The 23,707-nt window shown below is 38.5% G+C and overlaps 1 protein-coding gene across 1 annotated transcript in view; it reads right to left on the bottom strand.

Moving 5' to 3' along the window:
* LOC117417124 (nardilysin-like) overlaps positions 1-19,759 on the bottom strand; it is a 42,472-nt gene extending 22,713 nt beyond the window's left edge. Inside the window, exons 1-15 of the mRNA XM_034028956.3 lie at positions 18,465-19,759; positions 16,935-17,199; positions 16,058-16,139; positions 15,460-15,613; positions 13,905-13,978; positions 12,494-12,589; positions 6,110-6,232; positions 5,050-5,107; positions 4,577-4,650; positions 4,383-4,452; positions 3,052-3,129; positions 2,575-2,695; positions 2,194-2,252; positions 1,415-1,469; positions 1,130-1,234 (exon numbers count right to left, since the gene is read on the bottom strand). Coding sequence (XP_033884847.3) covers positions 1,130-1,234; positions 1,415-1,469; positions 2,194-2,252; positions 2,575-2,695; positions 3,052-3,129; positions 4,383-4,452; positions 4,577-4,650; positions 5,050-5,107; positions 6,110-6,232; positions 12,494-12,589; positions 13,905-13,978; positions 15,460-15,613; positions 16,058-16,139; positions 16,935-17,199; positions 18,465-18,655 — 1,605 coding nt within the window. The 5' untranslated portion in view covers positions 18,656-19,759. The remainder of the gene's footprint in view (positions 1-1,129; positions 1,235-1,414; positions 1,470-2,193; positions 2,253-2,574; positions 2,696-3,051; positions 3,130-4,382; positions 4,453-4,576; positions 4,651-5,049; positions 5,108-6,109; positions 6,233-12,493; positions 12,590-13,904; positions 13,979-15,459; positions 15,614-16,057; positions 16,140-16,934; positions 17,200-18,464) is intronic.
* Between the last annotated feature and the right edge of the window lie 3,948 nt (positions 19,760-23,707).

Raw genomic sequence — 23,707 nt, 5'->3', positions numbered from 1 at the left:
TCTGTGTGAGTGTGTGTGTAAGTAAATAAATAAATAAATAAATAAATAAATAGAGAGAGAGACACACACCACAGTCAACCTTGGTTAACTCAACACCGTCGCTTATTTCGACAAGCAATCTTGACCTTGAATTTTCTCCATATAAAATATATGTATCCTGCCTCTTAATTTTTTATTTTGACACCACGCTTTACTCGTAACTCGACACTTATTACGGGTAAAAACTATTGGATAACTCGACAGATGTCGTTTCACGTGACCTCTGACTGGAAACTGATCATTCATTTGCAACTACCAAGTGCAGCTGGCTACAGTGTCAGTCCATAATGAGTGAGATGTGAAAAATGTGTTCTCATTCAATTGGATTTAAAGTTCAGGTTATTTGGGATAACAAGCTTGTCAGCAGAACTTTCAAAGCACGTGTTTTTGCATGTGAAACAATCACAACTGTGTAAAACTGTAATTTGTTTATTATTGTTTTTGTTAATTCTGTATAATGTGCATGTGTTAACTTTTGCTATTTAAGCTGTCAGATTAGATAGTACAAACCAATACCTAAAAGTATAGTCAACAGTTTGTGCACAGTTTGTGGTTGGATTGTTTTCGTAAAAATAACGCTGTAGTTATTTTATTAATTCTCATTTCAATCGAACTATACGAGTTGTACTGAGTCTGTACAGTTCTGTATACTGTAATTGCATCATTCACTGCAGTTCTTTCAACCATTTTCATGACATTTAACTACAAATAAACTTTAATACTATAAACATGTCAGTTCTGTTACTTATATACATGTTAATGCCATGGCTCATGTGCACCAGTGGTTAACTCGACACCGTGGATAAGTCAACACTAAATGGCATCCCCGTGGGGTGTGGAGTTAACCGAGGTTGATTGTATGTATGTGTGTGTGTGTGTGTGTGTGTGTGTGTGTGTCATTATATATATATATATATATATATATATATATATATATATATATATATAAAATGTCTTTACAAACTTCAAATTGATACCCAAATTTGTATTCTTAATGAAAACCTGTAAGGCATGACTTACATTAATTATAATGAAACCTAAAAAATATATATATATATATAAAATGTATTTTGTTTTAATTATTAGTTACCTCGGGTTTATACTCAAACATTAGCTGGTCTCCAGTCAAAATATCTGGCTTTGGGAAGAGCTGCATATTCTCACATACATTCTCTACGTAATCAATGGGATCAGTCTGTCAGAAAAATAGAAAAGAAATACATGTCAATGTCGCATTTCTACTGCATGTACTGCATAATAAAGCATTATTCTGCATTACATATATACATTCATATCCACATATGTAGTACAATTTTACTGTACACAAAAATAACAAGCCTCATATTTAAAGGGCAGAATAGGGGGCATGAAATACCTGTTCCTGGTAATGGAATTCATTGTCCTCAATCTTCTGAATTTCATCATAGATTCTATAGAACAATAGAATACAGTGTGTTTATGAGATTAGGCTACAGATAGCCCACTAAACATGAGCATACGCTTCTCTTATCTGTAGTCCTGAAAAAAGAAAATGCAAGTAGCGTTTTTCTGTTTGCTTTTTGTACCCAGTTGGTTTTTACTGTCCTGAAACAAATACATGCTAACAAATGACCTTTCTAAATTACGGATGATGATAACCCAAAGATCTTCTGTTAAAGAATGCTCATACCACGTTTATTCTCAATATATATGGGTGCTTCTACTCCGCTGACTGGGATATTTATCCCTCTCAGGAGACTATAGTCTAACAGCGCATTGAGTGGAACATCTGTATTTACAATCGCTTTCAAGTCAGAGACTGTGAGGCCCAGCAGTTACATAAAGAATGTTATTTACACAGAGAAGCACAGTACTGTGCCTGCCTGCTGATAAATAGCATTTGTGCTCCAGCTCTGTCAAACCCTCCTATTAGCTTTGTCAGTCACCTGCCTATGCTGAACCTGGAAAATAAATAAGACTCCCATTGCATAGCAGTTTGATCCATTCCTGGTTTCACTATGAGTTTAATAAGACACACCTGAGCTTGTTACCTATACACTGTGGCTGACCAAGCTTGCATTAAAACCTGGAATGCGTGAAACTTGTATGCAATAGGAGTCTTGTTCCAGAGATGGTAATATCTCAAATTCTACCCAATAACAGAATGAATCTTACCTCTGCTGGGGGCCACTCTTCTGAAGCATTTTCAGATACTGGAACACTAAGTGAGCAACCTAAAAAAAATATATATATATATTATATAAAAAGAAAAAACGTATATAGTCTTATAGTGCTTGACACTAGAAGCCAATGTATATTCCGCAGATGATTGATCATCCAAGATGAATAGAAACAAATCACAAGTTATGCTGAAAAAGATATTGCAGGAATACTGAAAATGTACCCTAGAGGCAGCAAAGGTAAGCAATTTGTTTTGTAGTTACCACTGCAGCCTATACGGTAACTCATTCCACCACTAATGTAAATTATAATGCAAGACCATTAGCTTTGCATTGGGACAGCACAGACAGCAGGACGGCAGATAGCGAGTTATACCTGGTAGTAATTCTGGTAACCTTCATCAGTCAGAGTGATGGAGATGCTGAAGATAGAATAGGTGGAGTTCTGATCAAAACCAGTCTCACTGTTCCCTCCGTACAAAGCAAGAGCCCAGCACCTGAGAGAGTATAAAGGGGCTCCAGTCAACCTGATGTACATATCCGCACAGACCTCACTACACACTTTCTATCTGAATTGGGGAATGGGTAGTAGAAGTAGACTTACTGGTGTTCGCTAAAAAAAGGGAAGTTTACATAGAAATGACATTGCTGTAACTTTTCTAAAAGAAATCTAACAAAATAAACCAACTACAGCAAGCTGTTACTCCTCAGTTTTATATTTTACAGATTAAGTGTGGTTAGTAGTAAAAAGCAGAGATGTGTCTCTCAGTTTAGATAAATAGTTTATACCGTCCACATTATTTGTCTTGTCCTTATTGTATTAACATAGCTTATGCTCACTGGCATCACTCACTTTTTCCTGAGCAAGGACAGAATGCTACCTGTACCCTCGTGACCAATCAGCCAGGAGATGAAGTGCAGCGGCTTCACCCTAGAAATGAAACAGAGACACTTAGTATTCACAAGGACTCAAGCTCATCTGCACTTAGCATACAGAACCCCTGCTGGGAAGGGGAGAAGCTACAAGGTTAGCAGTCAATGCAGTTGAGCAGCTCAGCATGCTGTCCACATTTATTCTGGCACCAAGTTCAAGTAAAGGATTTCACTTCTTGATGCAATGATGGCATGATTCAATGTCTTGATCTGTTATGAAACTCCAACTGTGATTGAAGGAAGCTGGATACGATGCCCACAGGGAGAAAGCAGAATCAGAACCAAGAGATAACACTACTTTCTTTCTAGCCTGTAAATGTTGGAACCAATTTTCAAAATACCATGAGAACGATATAACGGCCTTGCACAGCCAATACTGACTTGCAGTCTTAAACTGTGGGTTTGAATCTTGTATATATTTTATAGAGTTGTTCAAATAAATAAATAAAACACATATTTTAATCATTTAGACTGAGCTGATTTCTGCAAAACTACTCCGATCTCTCTTTAAATATCTTTTTGCAAAACAGGTTTTAAAAAAAAAAAAAAAAAAGACAGCTTTCTAGCCAGCAGTCTGACACATGGTGAATTATGAAAGACTTTACATGTAGAAGCTACACAAACTAATCCACATTGATAGTTAAAAAATGCATATTGAATCTAAATAAGTAAGATTTACAGAGAAAAACAGGATTGATCTCAGTTGCATAAGTATTCAACCCCTTTGCTACTGCAGCTCTAAATCAGCTCAAGTGCAAATTATTTGTTTGAAAGGTCACAACATTAGTGCAATGGTTTCAGCCTATGTGTACTCAAAGTAGTTTAACTTGTAGATAATTTCCCTCAGGTATATAAAGACTTTCACTGACCAGTAAATTTCATTTTGTACATTTTCTTTGCAAGTTTTGCTGACATTTAACCTCCTCCTCCTCATATAAGTGTTCAGCTTAACCACTACAGCTTTGAATTAAAAAAGTTTGTTTGAAAAACTGTATATTAATTATTTGTAATTCAACAAAATGTGACATTATTGGTAGGGGGTGAATACTTATGCAAACCACTGTGTGTGTGTGTGTGTGCATCCCCATAACATGATTATATAATATATATATATATATATATATATATATATATATATATATACACACACTGTATATGATTAATAAATCCATCTAAAGACAGACTTTACAGATGCCTGAATGTCTTCAACTTCCACAAAGAATTCCACAGAAGCAGCTTGACTGTACCCACCTGTAATGCTGTTCCTGGGGAAGGAGTGCCCAGGTGATAGTGAGGGCATGAATCTTCCGGACAGGTACAACTGGAAGACAAATGCAGGGAAAAGGTCAAGGCTAGTCCATGTCCTACAGAGTGAAATAAAAGTCTGCTGTCCACAATAAAAAGATGTGCTATGAAACAACTATCCTTGCTGTGTCAGTACCTACCTCTGTACAGTTTGTTAAAGGCTGGCGTATCAAATGGGTCAACTAGATGAGAAAAGTCTGGCTTGGGCAAAGAACTGAAAAAGGGAGAGATATTGGAAGGATTGAAACATTTATACAAAAATACAATACATTATTCTTGTTTATGAAAAAAAATAAAATAAAAGTAGAATCTGCTGGGAGCAGGATGAAAAAAATAAAATAAAAAAGCTCTCTATAACTACTACAGTGAAGAACTAAATGAGCCCCCGTCTCTGATCCGAGAGTCCCAGAGGAGCAGTATTTTTCATCCGAGGTCCTGCTGTAATTGAGAGTAGAAAATAGAAATGCTTCCACAATGTACACAACAGAGGTACTAAGCTCATCTCGAAAAAAGCTACCACATTTACCACCAGTCCAGTGTACCCACCTATATACAAAAGACATTTCCTGATTATTGATATTACAAACAATGTTTTAATGGGGGTCAGACTCACTTATTTGGAATCTTGCTGAAGATCTCTCTCACCCACTCTTCCAGTGTATCCAGAGTCTCTACAACCCAGAAAAGAGAACAGCCATCAATACCAAAGCAACTTTGAAACCCAGCTAATGTTTCTCAACATCTTAACCCCTTCAGGAAGAACCTAGTGTTTTTGGAAAGAATTTCCCCCATGGAAAATGAAGTGCGTTTTGTATCGTCTCAACACAAGACAAGTCCCTAAAAACTACACTCCAAAATGTATATATACAATTACTAAACCATTTTCTTTACTGTGAAAAACAATTTACATGTGTGAATAACTGACAGATCTGGACAACCTTTTTAGGACTAGTGCCTTCATCAATATAATTATACTATTATGGGGGGCTCCCGAGTGGCACATCCAGTAAAGGCGCTCCTCGCAGGATGTGCCCTATAGGCTGGAGATCGCTGGTTCGAATCCAGGCTATGTCACAGCTGACCGTGACCGAGAGTTCCTAGGGGGCGGCGCACAATTGGCTGAGCGCTGCCCGGGTAGGGAGGGCTTAGGTCGGCAGGGGAATCCACGGCTCACCGCGCATCAGCGACCCCTGTGGCCGATAGGGCGCCTGTGGCTCTGCAGTGGAGCCGCCCGATCTGTGTTGTCCTCCGGCACTATAGGTCTGGTAGCATTGCTGTGGATCTGCAGTGCGAAAAATGACGGCTTGGAAGGAGCACGTTTCGGAGGACGCGTGTTTCAGCCTCCGTTTCCTGAGTCGGCGGGGGGGTTGCGAGCGGTGAGCCGGGGATACAGATAATAATTGGGCATGCTAAATTGGGGTGAAAACCGGGGTAAAAATAATTGGCGACGACTAAATTTATAAAAAAATAAAAATAAAAAAAAAATAAAAAAAAAATTATACTATTATGGATTTATTCACGATCTGCCAGCAAATTCAGTATTTTTTATCCAAAAGGTCAATGATTGGATTGGATGGGTGTGGAAACTAAACAGCTCCTTTGCCGTCTACCCCAAAGAGGGTGGTCTCTCCAGAGCAGTCTGGTTGACACTGTAGGAAGGGAGGGAGCTTTACCTTTAGACTGCACAGCCAGGGTCATGTAGTGGGCAGAGTAGTGCTGCTCCCAGAACTCTCTAAGCCGAGCGTAGATGTCAATGTTCTTCTCCTTTGGCTCGTGTTTCAGAGTCTGTGCGTTCCCTGCGAGAACCAAGAGATCAACACACTAAACATGGCTTTGTAATAGTGCTGGTACAAATATCCGCATATTCAAACAAATATTTTTTGACATGTATTCGGATAAAAAAATCAGATGTTGTATTTCCTAGAAATAACAAAAATACGTTGCACTCACCAAAAGTTGTGCGACAGTTTTAAAAAAGTGGCCAATGAAAAAGAGCTCTGTGTTAATAAATATATATATATATATATATATATATATATATATATATATATACAGACGTGCTCAAATTTGTTGGTACCCTTACAGCTCATTGAAATAATGCTTCATTCCTCCTGAAAAGTGATGAAATTAAAAGCTATTTTATCATGTATACTTGCATGCCTTTGGTATGTCATAGAATAAAGCAAAGAAGCTGTGAAAAGAGATGAATTATTGTTTATTCTACAAAGATATTCTAAAATGGCCTGGACACATTTGTTGGTACCTCTTAGAAAAGGTAATAAATAATTGGATTATAGTGATATTTCAAACTAATTAGTTTCTTTAATTCATAAAGTCTTTAAGTCATTCAGCCTATTTAAATGGAGAAAAGTAGTCACTGTGCTGTTTGGTATCATTGTGTGCACCACACTGAACATGGACCAGAGAAAGCAAAGGAGAGAGTTGTCTGAGGAGAGCAGAAAGAAAATAATAGACAAGCATGGTAAAGGCTACAAGACCATCTCCAAGCAGCTTGATGTTCCTGTGACAACAGTTGCAAATATTATTAAGAAGTTTAAGGTCCATGGAACTGTAGCCAACCTCCCTGGGCGCGGCCGCAAGAGGAAAATCGACCCCAGATTAAACAGAAGGATAGTGCGAATGGTAGAAAAAGAACCAAGGATAACTGCCAAAGAGATACAAGCTGAACTCCAAGGTGAAGGTACGTCAGTTTCTGATCGCACCATCCGTCGCTTTTTGAGCGAAAGTGTGCTCCATGGAAGAAGACCCAGGAGGACTCCACTTTTGAAAGAAAAACATAAAAAAGCCAGACTGGAATTTGCTAAAATACATATTGACAAGCCACAATCCTTCTGGGAGAATGTCCTTTGGACAGATGAGTCAAAACTGGAGCTTTTTGGCAAGTCACATCAGCTCTATGTTAACAGACGAAAAAATGAAGCTTTCAAAGAAAAGAACACCATACCTACAGTGAAACATGGAGGAGGCTTGGTTATGTTTTGGGGCTGCTTTGCTGCGCCTGGCACAGGGTGCCTTGAATCTGTGCAGGGCACAATGAAATCTCAAGACTATCAAGGCATTCTGGAGCGAAACGTACTGCCCAGTGTCAGAAAGCTCTGTCTCAGTCGCAGGTCACGGGTCCTCCAACAGGATAATGACCCAAAACACACAGCTAAAAGTACCCAAGAATGGATAAGAACAAAACATTGGACTATTCTGAAGTGGCCTTCTATGAGTCCTGATCTGAATCCTATCGAACATCTATGGAAAGAGCTGAAACTTGCAGTCTGGAGAAGGCACCCATCAAACCTGAGACAGCTGGAGCAGTTTGCTCAGGAAGAGTGGGCCAAACTACCTGTTAACAGGTGCAGAAGTCTCATTGAGAGCTACAGAAAACGTTTGATTGCAGTGATTGCCTCTAAAGGTTGTGCAACAAAATATTAGGTTAGCGGTCCCATCATTTTTGTCCGTGCCATTTTCATCTGTTTTATTATTTACAATACTATGTTGAATAAAAAATCAAAAGCAAAGTCTGATTTCTATTAAATATGGAATAAACAATGGTGGATGCCAATTACTTTTGTCAGTTTCAAGTTATTTCAGAGAAAATTGTGCACTCTTCGTTTTTTGTGGAGGGGTACCAACATATTTGAGCACGTCTGTATGTATATAAGCCAGGCCAGGTACTGAAGAGGCCTGTGTGGTGAGTAAAGGTATTGTGTAAACCTGTGTTGTGTGAAAAAGTGCAAAAGTACCATTCTGTGTCTGAGTCTGTGTGTAAAGCCCTGGACAGACAGGCACGGCACGCGAGGCATTTTGCTGTCTGTATGGCTGGCATTGCTTTCATATAGTGTTGGACACATCAGCACGGGTCGATATCGCTAGTCCCGCAGTGCCGCTGCAAACTTGTCTATGGAGGTGTCCAAGCACCCTGAAGTGTTTGATCATTCCCATATTTCACACAAGGACAGACAAATCAGTATTTTATACATCGCCCCTGATAAGCATCCTTCTTGTAGCCAATTTGATATTGTTATCACGTTTTGCCTTTTTTATTTCTGTAGTTTACTACTATTTTTACTAAACAACTGGAAAAGGATATATTTTCTAACAGTAGTAGGCTACTTGCTAGAAGCAACATATTGTATGCTTCTTTGCTAAGCTGATGGCTCATTTCGTACACCTGCATATAGATGATAGAAAAACAACTCTGAAAAACACACCAGTGTTTTTATTTAGTAGATTATATGGGGGCATTACAGCTATGGCTAAATCATGCCCTATAGAATTAATACACTATGTAACACAATTTTTGTTCCTGGGTAGTAAGTGTTATTTCCTAATTGCTTATGCCTCAAAAGTATAGAAAATGGCTATTATTCCCCACAAACTTTGCTTTTGTGACCAGGACAGTGACATTTTGAAATTTACCTATTTCCAATGAGAAAACGGGCGAATTTGTCTTTTCGTTCACATAAAGTCAGAAAAAAACAACATATGAATCCAAATTAACATGTATTTATACTAAAGTAATACAAAAATGACTACAAAAGATTTAGAAGTGAGTAGTTTTTCGAGATTTACGATTATACTGTAAATCACCTTCACGAATTAGCCCCCAAATGTAGTCTTCCATCATGTTCTCGTTATACTGTCCTTGGTAGCGGCGTTCAAAGTCCAGTATATCCTGGTGGAAGCGCTCGCCTTGCTCCTCCGAGTACGCTCCCATGTTCTCCTTGAATTTATCAAGATGAGCATCAAGGATATGGACTTTGAGGGACATCCTACAGCCCATTGTGCCGTAGTTCTTCACCAGAGTCTCAACCAGCTCCACATAGTTTTCGGCCTTGTGACTGCCCAGGAAGCCCCGAACCACTGCGACAAAGCTGTTCCAAGCCGCTTTCTCCTTACTAGTGAGCTTCTTGGGGAATTCATTGCACTCCAGGATCTTCTTTATCTGTGGTCCGACGAAGACACCGGCTTTGACCTTTGCCTCAGACAGCTTAGGGAAGAAGTCTTGAAGGTACTTGAAGGCTGCCGACTCCTTATCTAGAGCTCTGACAAATTGTTTCATAAGGCCCAATTTGATGTGCAGTGGTGGCATCAGCACCTTCCGGGGGTCCACCAGTGGCTCCCACTTGACGTTGTTCCTCCCCACAGAGAACTCGGTCCGCTGTGGCCAGTCCCGCCTGTGGTAGTACGCCTTGGTGTCCCTGCTGTCCCAAAGGCAAAGATAGCAGGGAAACTTGGTAAAACCGCCTTGGAGACCCATCAGGAATGCCACCATTTTGAAGTCTCCTATGACCTTGATGCCATCTCAGAAAAATACAGATATGTATCCACTTAGGCAGCTGGAACTAAACTGAACTGGTGGGCTTAAGGCCCCTGTATTTATACTACTATTTATATTACTGGAAAGTTCTAGAAAGTTCTAGAAGTTACTCCAAGTTTACTCAGCACTGAATCTGGAATGTTCTGGAAAATAGGTAAATTTCTAAATATCACTGTCCTGGTCACAAAAGCAAAGTTTGTGGGGAATAATAGCCATTTTCTATACTTTTGAGGGATAAGCAATTAGGAAATAACACTTACTACCCAGGAACCAAAAAATAAATAAATAAATTGTTACACTTTGTAATGTTACGTTGACATTTTGAAATTACATATCGCTTTGTAGTTTTCCAAAAATTGAAAAATATGACATTTTGAAATCTAACATGAAATACTGTACTACTATTGTAGACTTTTGAGATACCTTTTTTTTTTTTTTTTTTTAAATTATGTCCGTATCATAATATTCAACTAGGTGATGCAAAACTTTTGCTTAAGGGTGTAAAGTGAGCCTCAGCTGGTAGGCTACGTGTTACAATATATATTATATATACGTACATACTTATATTGTAAACGTAGCCTACTGGCAGTTCAACACTTTCGTGCACTTTTATTATTTACAATCAAAACAAAGAAAACAAAAACCTAACTCCAATTCTTGTCTCTAAACCATAAATCCGGACAGCTAAGCCGCTGCTTACATGTTCAAAACACTTTCTCATACACACAGTACCTCTTCTGGCTGTTTCTCCTTTAGCCTGGCTGCAAAGGGCTGAAATAGATACCTGCAATTATTTATTTCAGCAATTGTTTTTGCAAAAATGCTAATTTAAAAGTAAACAGTAAAGAGCTATCTGAAGACCTTATTTATTGTCATAAAGCTGGAGACAGATACAAGAAGATTTCCAAGCATATGAATATCCCAATTTCAACTATTGTTTCTATTATCAAGAAGTACAAGACTCATGGTACTGTCACAACGCTCCCTCTGTCTGGAAGAAAGAAGGTTCTTTCACCAAAACCAAGTAGAAGAATTGTGAGGAAGGTTAATAATCCGAGACTGAGTGCCAAAGACATTGAAAGTGAATTGGCTGCAAGTGGGACTGGGGTTTCCATTTCAACCATAGGTCGAGTATTGCATGGAGAAGGTCTCAATAGTCGCAGGCCAAGGAAAAAGCCACTCTTAGGAAAACATCATAAGGACTATCGCTTAACATTTGCAAAATGGCATTTGAATGATGGATATGAGTTCTGGTCAAAGGTTTTGTGGCGTGATGAAACACAAATCAAGTCTGGTGAGGTGTACAAAGAAAAGAACACCATATCTACTGTCAAGCATGGAGGTGGTAATATCCTTCTATGGGCTGTCTTTCCTCTAATGGCACTGGAAATTTTACATGGTAAAATGGATTCCATAGCATACCAAAAGATATTGGCCAATCATCAAACCCTCTGCTACAAAACTTGGTTTAAAAGTGCAACTGGCCGTTCCAACACAACAACACATCAAAATCTACTTCAGAATGGTTAAAGAAGAATAAAATCAAGGTTCTGGAATGGACTAGTCAAAGTCCAGATCTAAATCCAATTGACAATCTTTGGTATGAGTTGAAGAAATCTGTGCACACGAGAAGTCCTTGGAATCTGAATGAACTGGAACAACTTTGCGTTGAAGAATGGTCAAAAAATCACTAAAGAATCATACAAAAAGCTCATTGACAAATATTCTAATCATTTAAAAGAGGTTATTATTGCTAAAGGTTCCTCAACTAGCTATTAAATTTAATTTGAATAGTTTTGAATTAGCATTTTTGTAGTTTTGCAAAGAAATTGCTGAAATAATGTGTCTCTTCTCGACTTGACTACTGCAACACTCTCTATGGTGGTCTCCCGGTACGCGCCATAAACCGACTGTGGCTAGTTCCGAATTTTGCTGCCAGGATCCTTACCAGATGTAAAAAGCGTGAACACATCACCCCCTGTTTTGCCCAGCTGCACTGGCTACCTGTAAAGTTCAGGATTATTTTCAAAACTATCCTGCTCACTTACAATGCCCTTCATCACACAGGTCCCATTATATATATATATATATATATATATATATATATATATATATATACACACACACACACACTACTGTGCAAGTCTTAGACATTTGCATTTTTCTACTCTTGATGCATTATGAGCATCAACAATTTACTCAAAGCCTCCACTAGTGTTTTCTACTATTATAACAACCTTAACTTGCATAAAGAAGGAAAAAACATTAGGTGTAATCGCTCGCATCACTCGATTTTTAAGGTGTGGTATCTGAAGCATAATCAACAAGTACAGAGAAAGATCATCTGAAATTGACAAATCCAGGACTGAAATTCCCAAAAAGTTCCTCATATACACACACACACACACACACCCACCCACCCCTAATATTCCAAATGCAAGACTGGTAAACATGATCTGCTAACATTCCAAAAAATCAAATCAAACAAAAAAGTTGCCGTCATTTCATCTATAAATTAAAATCTTATCCTGGAAACAGCACCAAAAGGGAAAGTTGGTCTGACTGTTTAGTCACAGTGAAGCAACTGCTTGTTTGAAAGGGTATTTGTGCTGCCATAAATAAAATAAAACAAATGCATAATTTTTGTGACCAATATAGGCAAGCGAGGGAAAGTTAAAATGTTTCAATTAAACAATAATAAAGCATTTATAAATGGTATTCTTACCCCAGCAAAACTTGCCCATAGGGTGCCCAGGCTTGGCTAGACTTCCAAAGAGCATCTCTTTCCTATGGCTATCAGATGGTCTGGCAAGTTGGTACTCTGCAGAAAGCAGAAGAATCAACACTGTTTATTATACAACTGTTCAATATACATTTACAATAGTTTATTTGATTCATTATTCAAGAATCTCATATTTATTAATACTTTACACTGCATTGAAGTTGGGAGGGTTGGTGGCTTGCCAGGAAGGTTTAAATCCTGCCTGGGGTCAACTGGATAAGTGCATTTGAAAGGTTGCTGCCTTTTTCTTTTTTAACCTTTTTATAATATTTGTTCTCTGTTTAGTTATTAAAAATTGCCTCCGTAGTTGTAACTACTGTCTGTATATACTAAATTACTATATTAGAGAGCAATCTGCGCAGGCATTGTCTTTGATTTTCTCATTCCAGAAAGTCATGCAATACTGTGACCTTTCAAAACTGCTGGTCCACCTGCTCTGTAGATAACTATATACTGTTCAACATAGCTTGAACCACATGTGAGGGTGCACAGGGAGCCAGACCCAGCAAGCAGACAATACAGTCTTCCAGAGGCAACAGTTAAAATGTCCTGTGGATTGATTTGGTCTGGAATTACTGTTTGGCAAACTAAAAATGTAGAAGTTTTTTATTAAATGCCCTATCAGAATGGTTAGATTTGCAAGAACATTATCTTAGCCTTTAGTCCTTGCTGTATTAACCCTTTGCGGTCCATTGTCGGACTGGGTCCGACATTGCAATTATTCCTCACAGGTCCTTTGTCGGACTGGGTCCGACATCATTATAGCAACGCAATAAACGGGTGTTTAGTCGTTTTTTCTCCGGAAAAAGCCGAGAAAACCATTCAATTGCCGAGTGGTAGCGACAGGAGCCGAGACAAGTCGGGGGAAAAAAAAAAAAAAAAAAAAAAAAAGGCGTATTTCATGAATAGTCATACATGGTATCAGGTATCAGATAATGGGCGTCCATAATAAACAAGCTGGCTAAGTGCGTCAGCGCACTGAGACTATCATGGACATTTGCAGAGCTTTTTTCAGATGTTATAGTAATAAAATAATGACTTGGATCGCATTATTGAGGAGTTTGGTGATAAAACGAGTGATCTGGAGATGATCGATCGGTATGTACGACTATTATTATTATTATTATTTATTTCTTACACAGCTGAACGCTATAGCAAACAAAAGGCTGGGGAGGGGCTGGAGATGCCTAGTGTGTGCTTTGTTGATATGCAGGGCCATTTAAACCCGTTTGACTGTGAAAAAAAATACTTTTAAACAGCGCGTATAAAATTAACTGCGCGTGTGAAAATTAATTAGACCTGGCGTGCCTGACGCGCGATTAATAAATGGACCGCAAAGGGTTAAGGCTCTCACCGCTGTCCACAGCCTCCACCTCCCTGCCGATGGCATCCTTGATCATCAGCGGAGAGATGAAAAACTGAGCCCACCTGCAAACACAAAGAAAGACCCCCATAAAGTTGCATTCATTTGTTTTTATTTTTTTAACAACATTCTTATGACCAAACTTGTCACCTTAACGTGAGTGTTAATAAAATATTTGAAAATAGACCGTCAAAAGAAAACTGAATTAAGTAGTATTATTTTGCTTAGGGAGAGAACACAGTACACGTGTGTATATATAAGCAAAAGCACTACGGTTGCTAGGGAGTTAAATTTGCAATCATTAAGGTTAGAGTCATGGTCCAGAATAACATGTTTTTTCTTTTTTACGGTACCTTGTAACAGTGAATAAGTTTTTCAATTATGCACAAATATGAACTGCTTTAACACTAGAACCGCCACGGCAGTCATTTTGATGGTTTGAGGTTTTCAAATTGAAATTACTCTGCGTGTCAAAGTTATGCAGCTGTCCGTTTATGACTTTTCCTAAATACATGTATTAAATACCCTGACGGCGTTTGAAAGGCAGGATCATGAAAATAAGGAAGTTATAATCCCGCCCACCTAGAACCGCCAAAGCAGTAATTTTGACTGCCTTTTACAATACATGTTTTTATTTTGAATATAACCTACAAATATTCTATGTGTGTGTGTGTGTATATATATATATATATATATATATATATATATATACACACACACACACAATCCTGTTATCTCTACTGGACCTGGCAGCCATCAGTTCTTTCATTTTGTACAAGGAATGCACCGGGGAAAATATCAGTAGGAGAGATTTCATCTTGAAGCTAGCCAAAGCACTTCGGCAGAAACATTTTTATGAGAAAACTGCAAATCAGCAGGCTGCTGCAGCTCAGCCTGGATTCTGTTTCTTTCGTTTTAAATTTAAAAAATTAATTCGTTTTTACAGTTTTGTATGTACATATACCTGTTTACACACTAGTTTCATTTGAAATGTTTATTTTATTACAGTTTTTCATTTTCTGAAGTAGTGCTTTATATGTGGCAAGTTAGAAAATAAACCCTTTTATGTTTAATTGTTCACTTAAATACGGCTTTTCGTCTGTGCAGATGTTTGACATGACGTGTTTGAATAAAACTTTTGAGTTGTATCCAATAGTTTATCTTTCATTTTAATATTGATGCCGTTTAAAATGTAACCATCATAATGACTGCCGGCAGAAGTTTTAGGTATGAGTATAACCGCGGCGGTTCTTGTGTTTTCAGCTTTTTGCTGGAAAAAAAACAAAACAATCACAGTTTCTGTATTTTTAATGAACTTTAAAAACAAATTGCTCTATATTGCAAACTATAAGTAGCAAATTTGTAAATGTCTTGAAAAGGGGCACATTTTTCAGGGTGCGATCACACTCTTCAATATGAAGGGCTGGTTTAAGAGATCGGAGCCACTGTGGGTGCTGAATATAATAACAGTGGAGCGTACGTCTTTGTATTGTCAGATACAGTGTGCGCTGATTCAAAGCCCCTACACACACACACACACACACACCTGTCCAGTGCCTCCCTGAAGTATTTCCTCTGCACGTCAAACTGGAACACAGTTCTCTCGCAGTCTGTGGAGGCGTTGTCGCTGCCGCCGTGCTTCTTCAGGAAAGCGTCAAAACCGTTCTCAGCCGGGTACTTCTCACTGCCCATGAACACCACTGCAAGACAAGCACACCGGACCCCTTTACAATGGCTTCAAAACAAGGCTTCTCTTTTATCACCCCTGAGCCGAAGATTCACGATTTTCCTCCATTACCAAACACTAATTTTACAACGTATGCTGCAGTCAGATTTTCTTACTTGTCTGTAAAGACATGTTATCATAAAATAATAACAACTATTAATAATAATAAAAATAGTAATAAGCCCTGCTCGATGCCATTCCTGAATCTGTCTCCTGCAGCTTCATCTGACAGATTTATAACCACTAAGCATATTACCATATATAAAAATATACTAACAAAGAAGAAAAGATTTTTGATGCAAGATCTTAAAACTTGCACAGAGCAGATGGGAGGTCCAATTTTTAAATGAAGCAGTGATTATAATAAATAAATAAATAAATAAATAAATAAATAAATAAATAAAATAAAATAACTTACTGTGTTCAAGAAAATGTGCCAGCCCCGGCAGGTCATCTGGGTCACTGAAACCTCCGATTCCAACACAGAGGGCAGCTGCGGACTGAATTAACATAACAGCATTAGAGATGCCACATGCCCTACACAAGTCGAGAATTCTAGAACATGTACCATCTGCAAGAACTAATTTTTCAGTACATCACTAAACATTTCATTGTATGAACCTTCTAAATCTTGATTTTGCTGTTGCCCACAAATAGGCATGGACAGACAGCAGAAGAGCCAGGCCTGTATCATAAACAGAAAGTGTACATACCAAAAGAGTTAATGGAATGCATTGAATTTTGTATTTATGTGGAGGGTCTGGTGCTGTTGATTTGACTGTGGGTGGTGATCATTGTTCATGAACACAAATTATAGTCCCTAGATGTTATCTGCTTCACTTGAATACATATAGGGGTCTTTGTATTCTGGACAAGAAAAACAAAATGTTCTTCTATCAAGTATGCTAGTGAAATATAGCATAAAGAACATTGAAATGAGTATGTTTAAAGCGTTCCAATGTTTTTACTTATTTAATCATGCTGTGTACATGTATGGTATAGTAGATTGTAATGAAAAGAAATAGTATTAAACATGATTGTATTCAATGTAATATCAAGTACTACCTGCTACAGCAAAACGGCATATTTGTTGTCTCAATAGTTGTGTGTTTTTAATGCTTCTTTTGCCAGGTTATTGGTGAACTCCTGAGAAAGTCAACTCCACGTACTGACACTATTTTATACTTGGTGCCTTTAAAAGGATATTAAAAGATTGTGTCTGTACATTAGCCTTTCGGTCTCTCAAACAGATAAATGACCATTTGTTTTAACAACTGGGTCTGGGTTATTTTCACCTGTTTTTCAGAACAGCTCTTTTTCTTCTTCACATCACTCTCATCTTCCAGCTCTTCAAAGTCACTGTCCTGCTCATCCTCTTCGTGCTCTGATTCTTCTTCAGTTCCCTCCCCAGAGTCACCGTCCTCTTCCGCCACTTCCTCCTCCCCGCTGCTGTCTTCCTCCGAGTCGCCCTCTTCCTCCTCAGAGTCCGACGGCTTCCCGTCTGTGCCTCTCAAGTCTGAGATCAGGAGAGCTTGCAGGCCGTTGTCCAATTTAATATACCTGGATCACACACAGAACAGTGATTCCTCAACTCCAACCCTCAGGGACAACTTCCTTTCTGTTTTTAAGCCAGACCAATGTGTTTAAAATAGAGATAAATAAATACATCTGCAGTGCTTTCCAGTGCAGATAAAACAGAACATTCTGGAAATGTAATGTACAAAAAGTGGTCTTTCACGTTTGTAGTGTACATGAACTAGGTTTACATCCACAAGGAATCTATCCTTTTGTAATGGATTCTTTTGAATCCAAAAACAAAATGTGCAGCAAACTCAAATTGGGTTCTGAGGAAGAAAAGCTTCGGAACATTCTGCACTTGAATCTGATTAAATCCACAACCAGATTCTTTGGCACAAGTGACATAACATATTATAATCTATATTACATGGAGGCTGTTTGTCTGCCAGGCAACTGTTTCTGTGTGTCACACATTTTAACATACATGAAGAAAATTGCTTGTCAAATTGTGACGAAAGGACATTCTTTAGCTAAAATTACTGATTACCAAAATCTGGAGGTCAGACTGTTTACATGTTTTCATTTGTCTAGAGAGCTGCTAATAGCGATGAACTGAACTGTCCTGTCCACTGAAGTGGTTGTTTTAGCCTGCCTGTCAAATGGAAATGTGGAATTAAAAGACCATTTGCATACACCATACATAACCCATCTACTTACATCCATTTGGCTTCATAAGCCATGTGTATAGAAAGTGAGTTTGTTTGTTTAAATTGACAAGAGCACCTGTAATGTAAGAGTAACTGCTATATATATATATATGGTGTTACTGTCAGATGTATAAAGCTTTTTTTATGCCAACTTCACTTCAAGGAGCTAAAATTACACAAACGTAACTTGAACCTCTTGCTATCATAAATTCTGACTCCAAGTTACTCTTGTACTTAATTCAGCAGTGGGGATGTGGTATATTTTCTATAAATATTTCAATGGAACCTTTCAGGATAACTACATCTATGAAAGAAAAAAGAAGCAATAACCGTATATTAAATTATAAAATTCTTTCAGAACATCACAAGTAAATGATCAGACAAACAACAACATATACATCGCAGACGCTATCCCAGCTCTCAATTAATGTAATTATGACAGTTATTAGCTGGACCACCGAAATGAATTATTGAGGTCTGTCAATAATTAACGTCTTAACATGGCAATTTAACCTTTGCATACCGGAGGCACAAAAGGACATTTTCAACAAAATTTAACCACATGTCGGCACATCTTTATGAAGATTGTTGGATTATTACCTGTAATGTTTGGGATCACTTGGCGATTTGACAATCTCAGAGTCCCCAGGGCTTTCGCCGACACCTCTATCCCCAGACGCCCCTTCGTCTCTCGCTTCAGCCAGGGGCTGCACTGGATCTTCATTGGGCTCTGGTTGTGATGGCTGCGCGGCCTCAGCGCAGGCGCCCATGTATTTGTTGGTCACCGGCATGCTGCTGGGTCGAACCCGAGCCGGGATGGGGATTAAACCAGGCGGGAGAGCAAGCTGCTTAACGCAAACCCTAACTAGTTTGTGACGTGCTAACTTGTATGATGACGTTTAAGTGGTAATTGTTTTGCAATCTATGATAATTTAACTAGTAGGAAGTACTGAATGTGCAACTAGCACAGAGCTTCACTTGTGAAACTAAGGGGCAAATCACCAATGAAACGTGATGAGTTTACCTTTAAAAGCAGGTTGAACAAGTCTGGCTCTATAGTATAGCTCAAAACGTGTTTAGTCTGAGATGGTGCACTGTTTTAAAATTTGCCCACACTGAGGCAATACGGTTGAAAAAAATATATATTATCTCAAGATAATTTTCCTTAAAGTTTGCATACAGCGTTAATTCTAAACTTTATTAACAACTTTTTAAAACACACAAACCAAAAAAAGCGTATACGTGCATAAACATATACTTCAATTAAACAGCAGCGCAGCTATGTATTATTTTGTAGAAACACTATTTAATACTAGCATCCCGAACACAGGCCACCGGTAAAGATATCAGCACTAACCCTCTCTCGGTAGGGCCCATGAACCTGTGATAACTAACGTTAACGTGGTTAAAATAAATTATTTCTTGCCCAGCGGTTTAACAATAATTGAAATTAATTCCTCTCTATCGCCAAAAGCCTTGTATTTAAAAAGTATACCAGATGTCGATTTTCTTGCTCCAGCAAAACACTGTCATCCAAGCCAGCAGCTCATCCTAACCTGCTGACTGCACAAACCCGGCTCGAAACCGCGAAGCTCCTCACTCATTGGAGCTGCGAGCAGTCGTGGGCCAGCTGTTCACCAGCTGATTGGGCGATTGCTGCTGTCACTCCAAAGGAATCAGGGAGGGGAGGTGGTAGATTGAAGAGCAGCACAGAAACATGTGCTGGTCTCGTTTTAGTTTGATTTTGTGATTTGTCAGAGATGTGCTTTTTAAAGTGGAACAGGGCGAAATAATATACCGCTAAATCACAGGGATTACCTTGCCTAATACAAATATCGCTCTACAAATACAATCGACACTACTCCACAGTTCCACGCCCTGTTGTTTTTCATACTCGGTGCTGCTGGACAATTCAAGCTGCTTTGCAGCCAGGTTTTGTGATGCAGTGCACAGCCACATCCGCCTGTTTGAGAGGGGTATTGCTGCGGAAAGGAGGCGCACATAGAGTAGTGCTGCGTACGCAACTCGTAATAGACGTTTCTGCCTATTTAAAAGGGTTGTTGCGTTATCCATCCGCCCAGTTGGTCTTCCCTGTTAAATGTCATTACACAAACACAAAATGGTGTTTCCTTAATATTTCTGTTTTGTTCTAATGAGTTACAACAAAGCTTGAACATGTTGCTTATATCATTTCCTGTAACTGCAAGAACTAATAACCGACGAGGGTTTTGCCTCTTATTCCTGCATTTAAAGTACAAACTACATTTGGTAAAGTAAACCAACTAGACTGTCAAGTGTGCACTAAAGGCAAATCCATGTAAGAATATAGTCTGATAGTGGAATACTGCAACCTTAGAATGCATATGTCATTATGTGTTTTTAATGTACAAGTAAAAAAATGCTTCCTATCATTACAGGTGATCTAGAATGTGCCTATCATTCTAGCCATCACTGGTAATAACTGACTAAAATACCTCTTATTAAAGAAAACACCTTTCTTTTCTATCCAGCAGATGGCGCCATATACTGATTAAGCAGATGCTGTATTATTATTATTATTGTATGGTGCATGTTTCAGGTCTGGACTGGAATAACTGCTTCACTCTCTAACATCAGAAATTACGTTATTGACAATGCAATTTGTTTATATTTCCCAGAGGTAGTTTATGCAAAAGGGAAAAGGGCGAAAGAGATCTTACATTTGGCATTCATATTACTAAGTACTCCAGCATAGATGATGTACCTGCTGCTGAAGGAGGGATGGTCAGAAAGCATGTGAGTCTGCAGAGAAAACTACCTTAGCTAAACAAACTAGTAAGCCAACAGCACATGGTTTCTAGTGAAGCAGAGAGCACAGAAGGCTAAATTATGGAAGAATATAGAAAACATTCACCCAGGAATCATATTCAATTGAACAATATTGTGAGACACCACAGTTTTAAGAGCTACCTCTGTTTCTATTTTTAATACAGACCACAGACTCTGTACAAGAACTTCATTTTTCAGCCAATCTAAAATATTAAAAACATGTTATAAAGCACCTTTAGGAAGGATTGTTTAATGTTTTCAAGAGCTAGTTATAATTGTTATAAAATGTACATTTAAAGTCAAACAAAAACTTCTAAATGTTGTTCAAATGGCATACACTGTCAAATATATATATATATATATATATATATATATATATATATATATATATATATATATATATATATGTACAGTGCCTTGCAAAAGTATTCAGTCCCCTGACCAATTCTCTCATATTAATGAATTACAAATGGTACATTGAAATTTCGTTCTGTTTGATATTTTATTTTAAAACACTGAAACTCAAAATCAATTATTGTAAGGTGACATTGGTTTTATGTTGGGAAATATTTTTAAGAAAAATAAAAAACTGAAATATCTTGCTTGCATAAGTATTCAACTTTCTTATATTCAAGTCTTTTGGGGTAAGTATGTACCAGCTTTGCACACAGTGTCGGAGTGATTTTGGCCCATTCTTCTTGGCAGATTTGCTCCAGGTTGTTCAGGTTGGTTGGACGACGCTTGTGGACCGCAATTTTCAAATAGTGCCACAGATTCTCAATGGGATTGAGATCAGGACTTTGACTGGGCCACTGTAGGACATTCACCTTTTTGTTCTTGAGCCGCTCCAATGCTGCTTTAGCATTGTGCTTGGGATCATTGTCCTGCTGAAAGGTGAATTTCCTCCCAAGCTTCAGTATTTTAGCGGACTGAAGCAGGTTCTCTTGCAGTATTTCCCTGTATTTTGCTCCATCCATTCTTCCTTCAATTTTAACAAGATGCCCAGTCCCTGCTGAAGAGAAGCATCCCCATAAAAACGATGCTGCCACCACCATGCTTGACAGTTGGGATGGTGTTGACTGGGGGGTGTGCAGTGTTGGGCTTGCACCAGATGTAACGCTTGGAATTTAGACCGAAAAGTTCAAATTTTGTCTCATCTGACCACAAAACCTTTTTCCACATTATTATTATTATTATTTATTTCTTAGCAGACGCCCTTATCCAATTGTTACAAGGTATCACATTATACATTATTTTACATTACACAGATATCACATTATTTTTACATACAATTACCCATTTATACAGTTGGGTTTTTACTAGAGCAATCTAGGTAAAGTACCTTGCTCAAGGGTACAACAGCAGTGTCCCCCACTGGGGATTGAACCTACGACCCTCCGGTCAAGAGTCCAGAGCCCTAACCACTAATCCACACTGCTGCTGTATCATCTACATGCTTTTTCGCAAACTCCATAGTGCTTTAAGATGAGGCTTTTTGAGTAATGGCTTCTTTCTTGCCACACATCCATACAAGCCAACTTTGTGTAGGGACCGGTTTATTGTTGATTATTTGCAGATCTCTCAAGGTCATTGTTGGCTTCAGAGTGACATCCCAAACTAGTTTCCTGCTTGCCCGGCTGCTCAGTTTGGGAGGGCGACCTGATCTGGGTAGTGTCTGGGTGGTATGATGCATCTTCCACTTCTTAATGATGGACTTCACTGTGCTGAGAGGGATAATCAGTGCCTTTGAAATTTTCTTGTACCCTTCTCCTGCTCTGTGCCTCTCTACCACTTTATCCCTGACTTGTTTCGAAAGCACCTTGGTCTTCTTGGTTGTTTTGTTGGATCACTATGTGAATTGCAGCGTGAAAGTCTTTATATACCTGAGGGAAAACACTTTGAGTACACACAGGCTGAAACCATTTCACAAATTTTGTGACCTTTCAAATAAATCATTTGCACCTGAGCTGATTTAGGGCTGCAGTAGCAAAGGTGTTGAATACTTGTGCAACTGAGATGAATCTGTTTTTCTCTGTAAATGTTACTTATTTATATTCTATATGCATTTTTTAACTTTATCAATGTGGAGTAGTTTGTGTAGATTCTACATGTAAAGTCTAATTTGAAAGCATTGTGGAGTACGCTCAGGTGCCAACAAAATGTGAAAACTTTGCAGGGGGGGTGAATACTTCTGCAAACCACTGTATATATATATATATATATATATATATATATATATATATATATATATATATATATATAGCTGTGCTGGGGATTCGTATTGTTGTATTGGCTCTGGCACTCCTTCAGGTTCACCTCACTGTGCTACAACGCCTCTTACTAGCCAAATGCCTGCAGGTCCTCCAGGGGCCTGTAGCTCACCAGTATCCTCAGTAGAGCATCAAGGTGTGAAGAGGCGATTGGAGGATAAAGCATGTGCCATAACCAAGCAGGGTCTGGGAATGGTTAACCATGGTAAATGATGGCAGTGTTAGGGTTCACCGTGTTATTAGTTGCAATGTGGTTTAAACACAGCACATTATAATACCACCCTACATTCCTCCAGCTATTCCTTCTGGTCCGATGAGCACCAATATAAACCAATGTTATCTTAGTCTGTTATACTGCCTCCCTCACAGTTCACCATCTGCCACAGCACCTAGGCAAGCAAATGTATACAAATCATTGCAGTCTCCCTCACTCTACCACCAGTGAGATATTCAAGCAAATGAAATAGCAGGAAATAGCTGCTTACCCTTTGGCACATTATCCTCCTTGGTGTCAGAACTGGGTTTGGCTAGATTGCAGCAAGAAAATGACAGCTCAGTACTGTGTTAAATGTTCAGGGTTAATAGTTCTATTGTGTAAAATTATGAGCAAAAAAACTACTTTTACATTGCTGTCCGTGTTTAGGGTTGGTTTGAGGAAAGACAGTTTGCAGTATGTTAAAAGAACCAGTTTATATTATCTATAAGGCTCCTCAAGGCTGATTGTGGGGAACTGAGGTGGGGAAGTACATTACCGTTGTTTACAGA

The sequence above is a fragment of the Acipenser ruthenus genome, chromosome 12, assembly GCF_902713425.1.
Source record: "Acipenser ruthenus chromosome 12, fAciRut3.2 maternal haplotype, whole genome shotgun sequence".
NCBI lineage: Eukaryota > Metazoa > Chordata > Actinopteri > Acipenseriformes > Acipenseridae > Acipenser > Acipenser ruthenus.
Note: the sequence above shows the minus strand (reverse complement) of the source record. Positions and strands in the feature narration are given on the sequence as shown.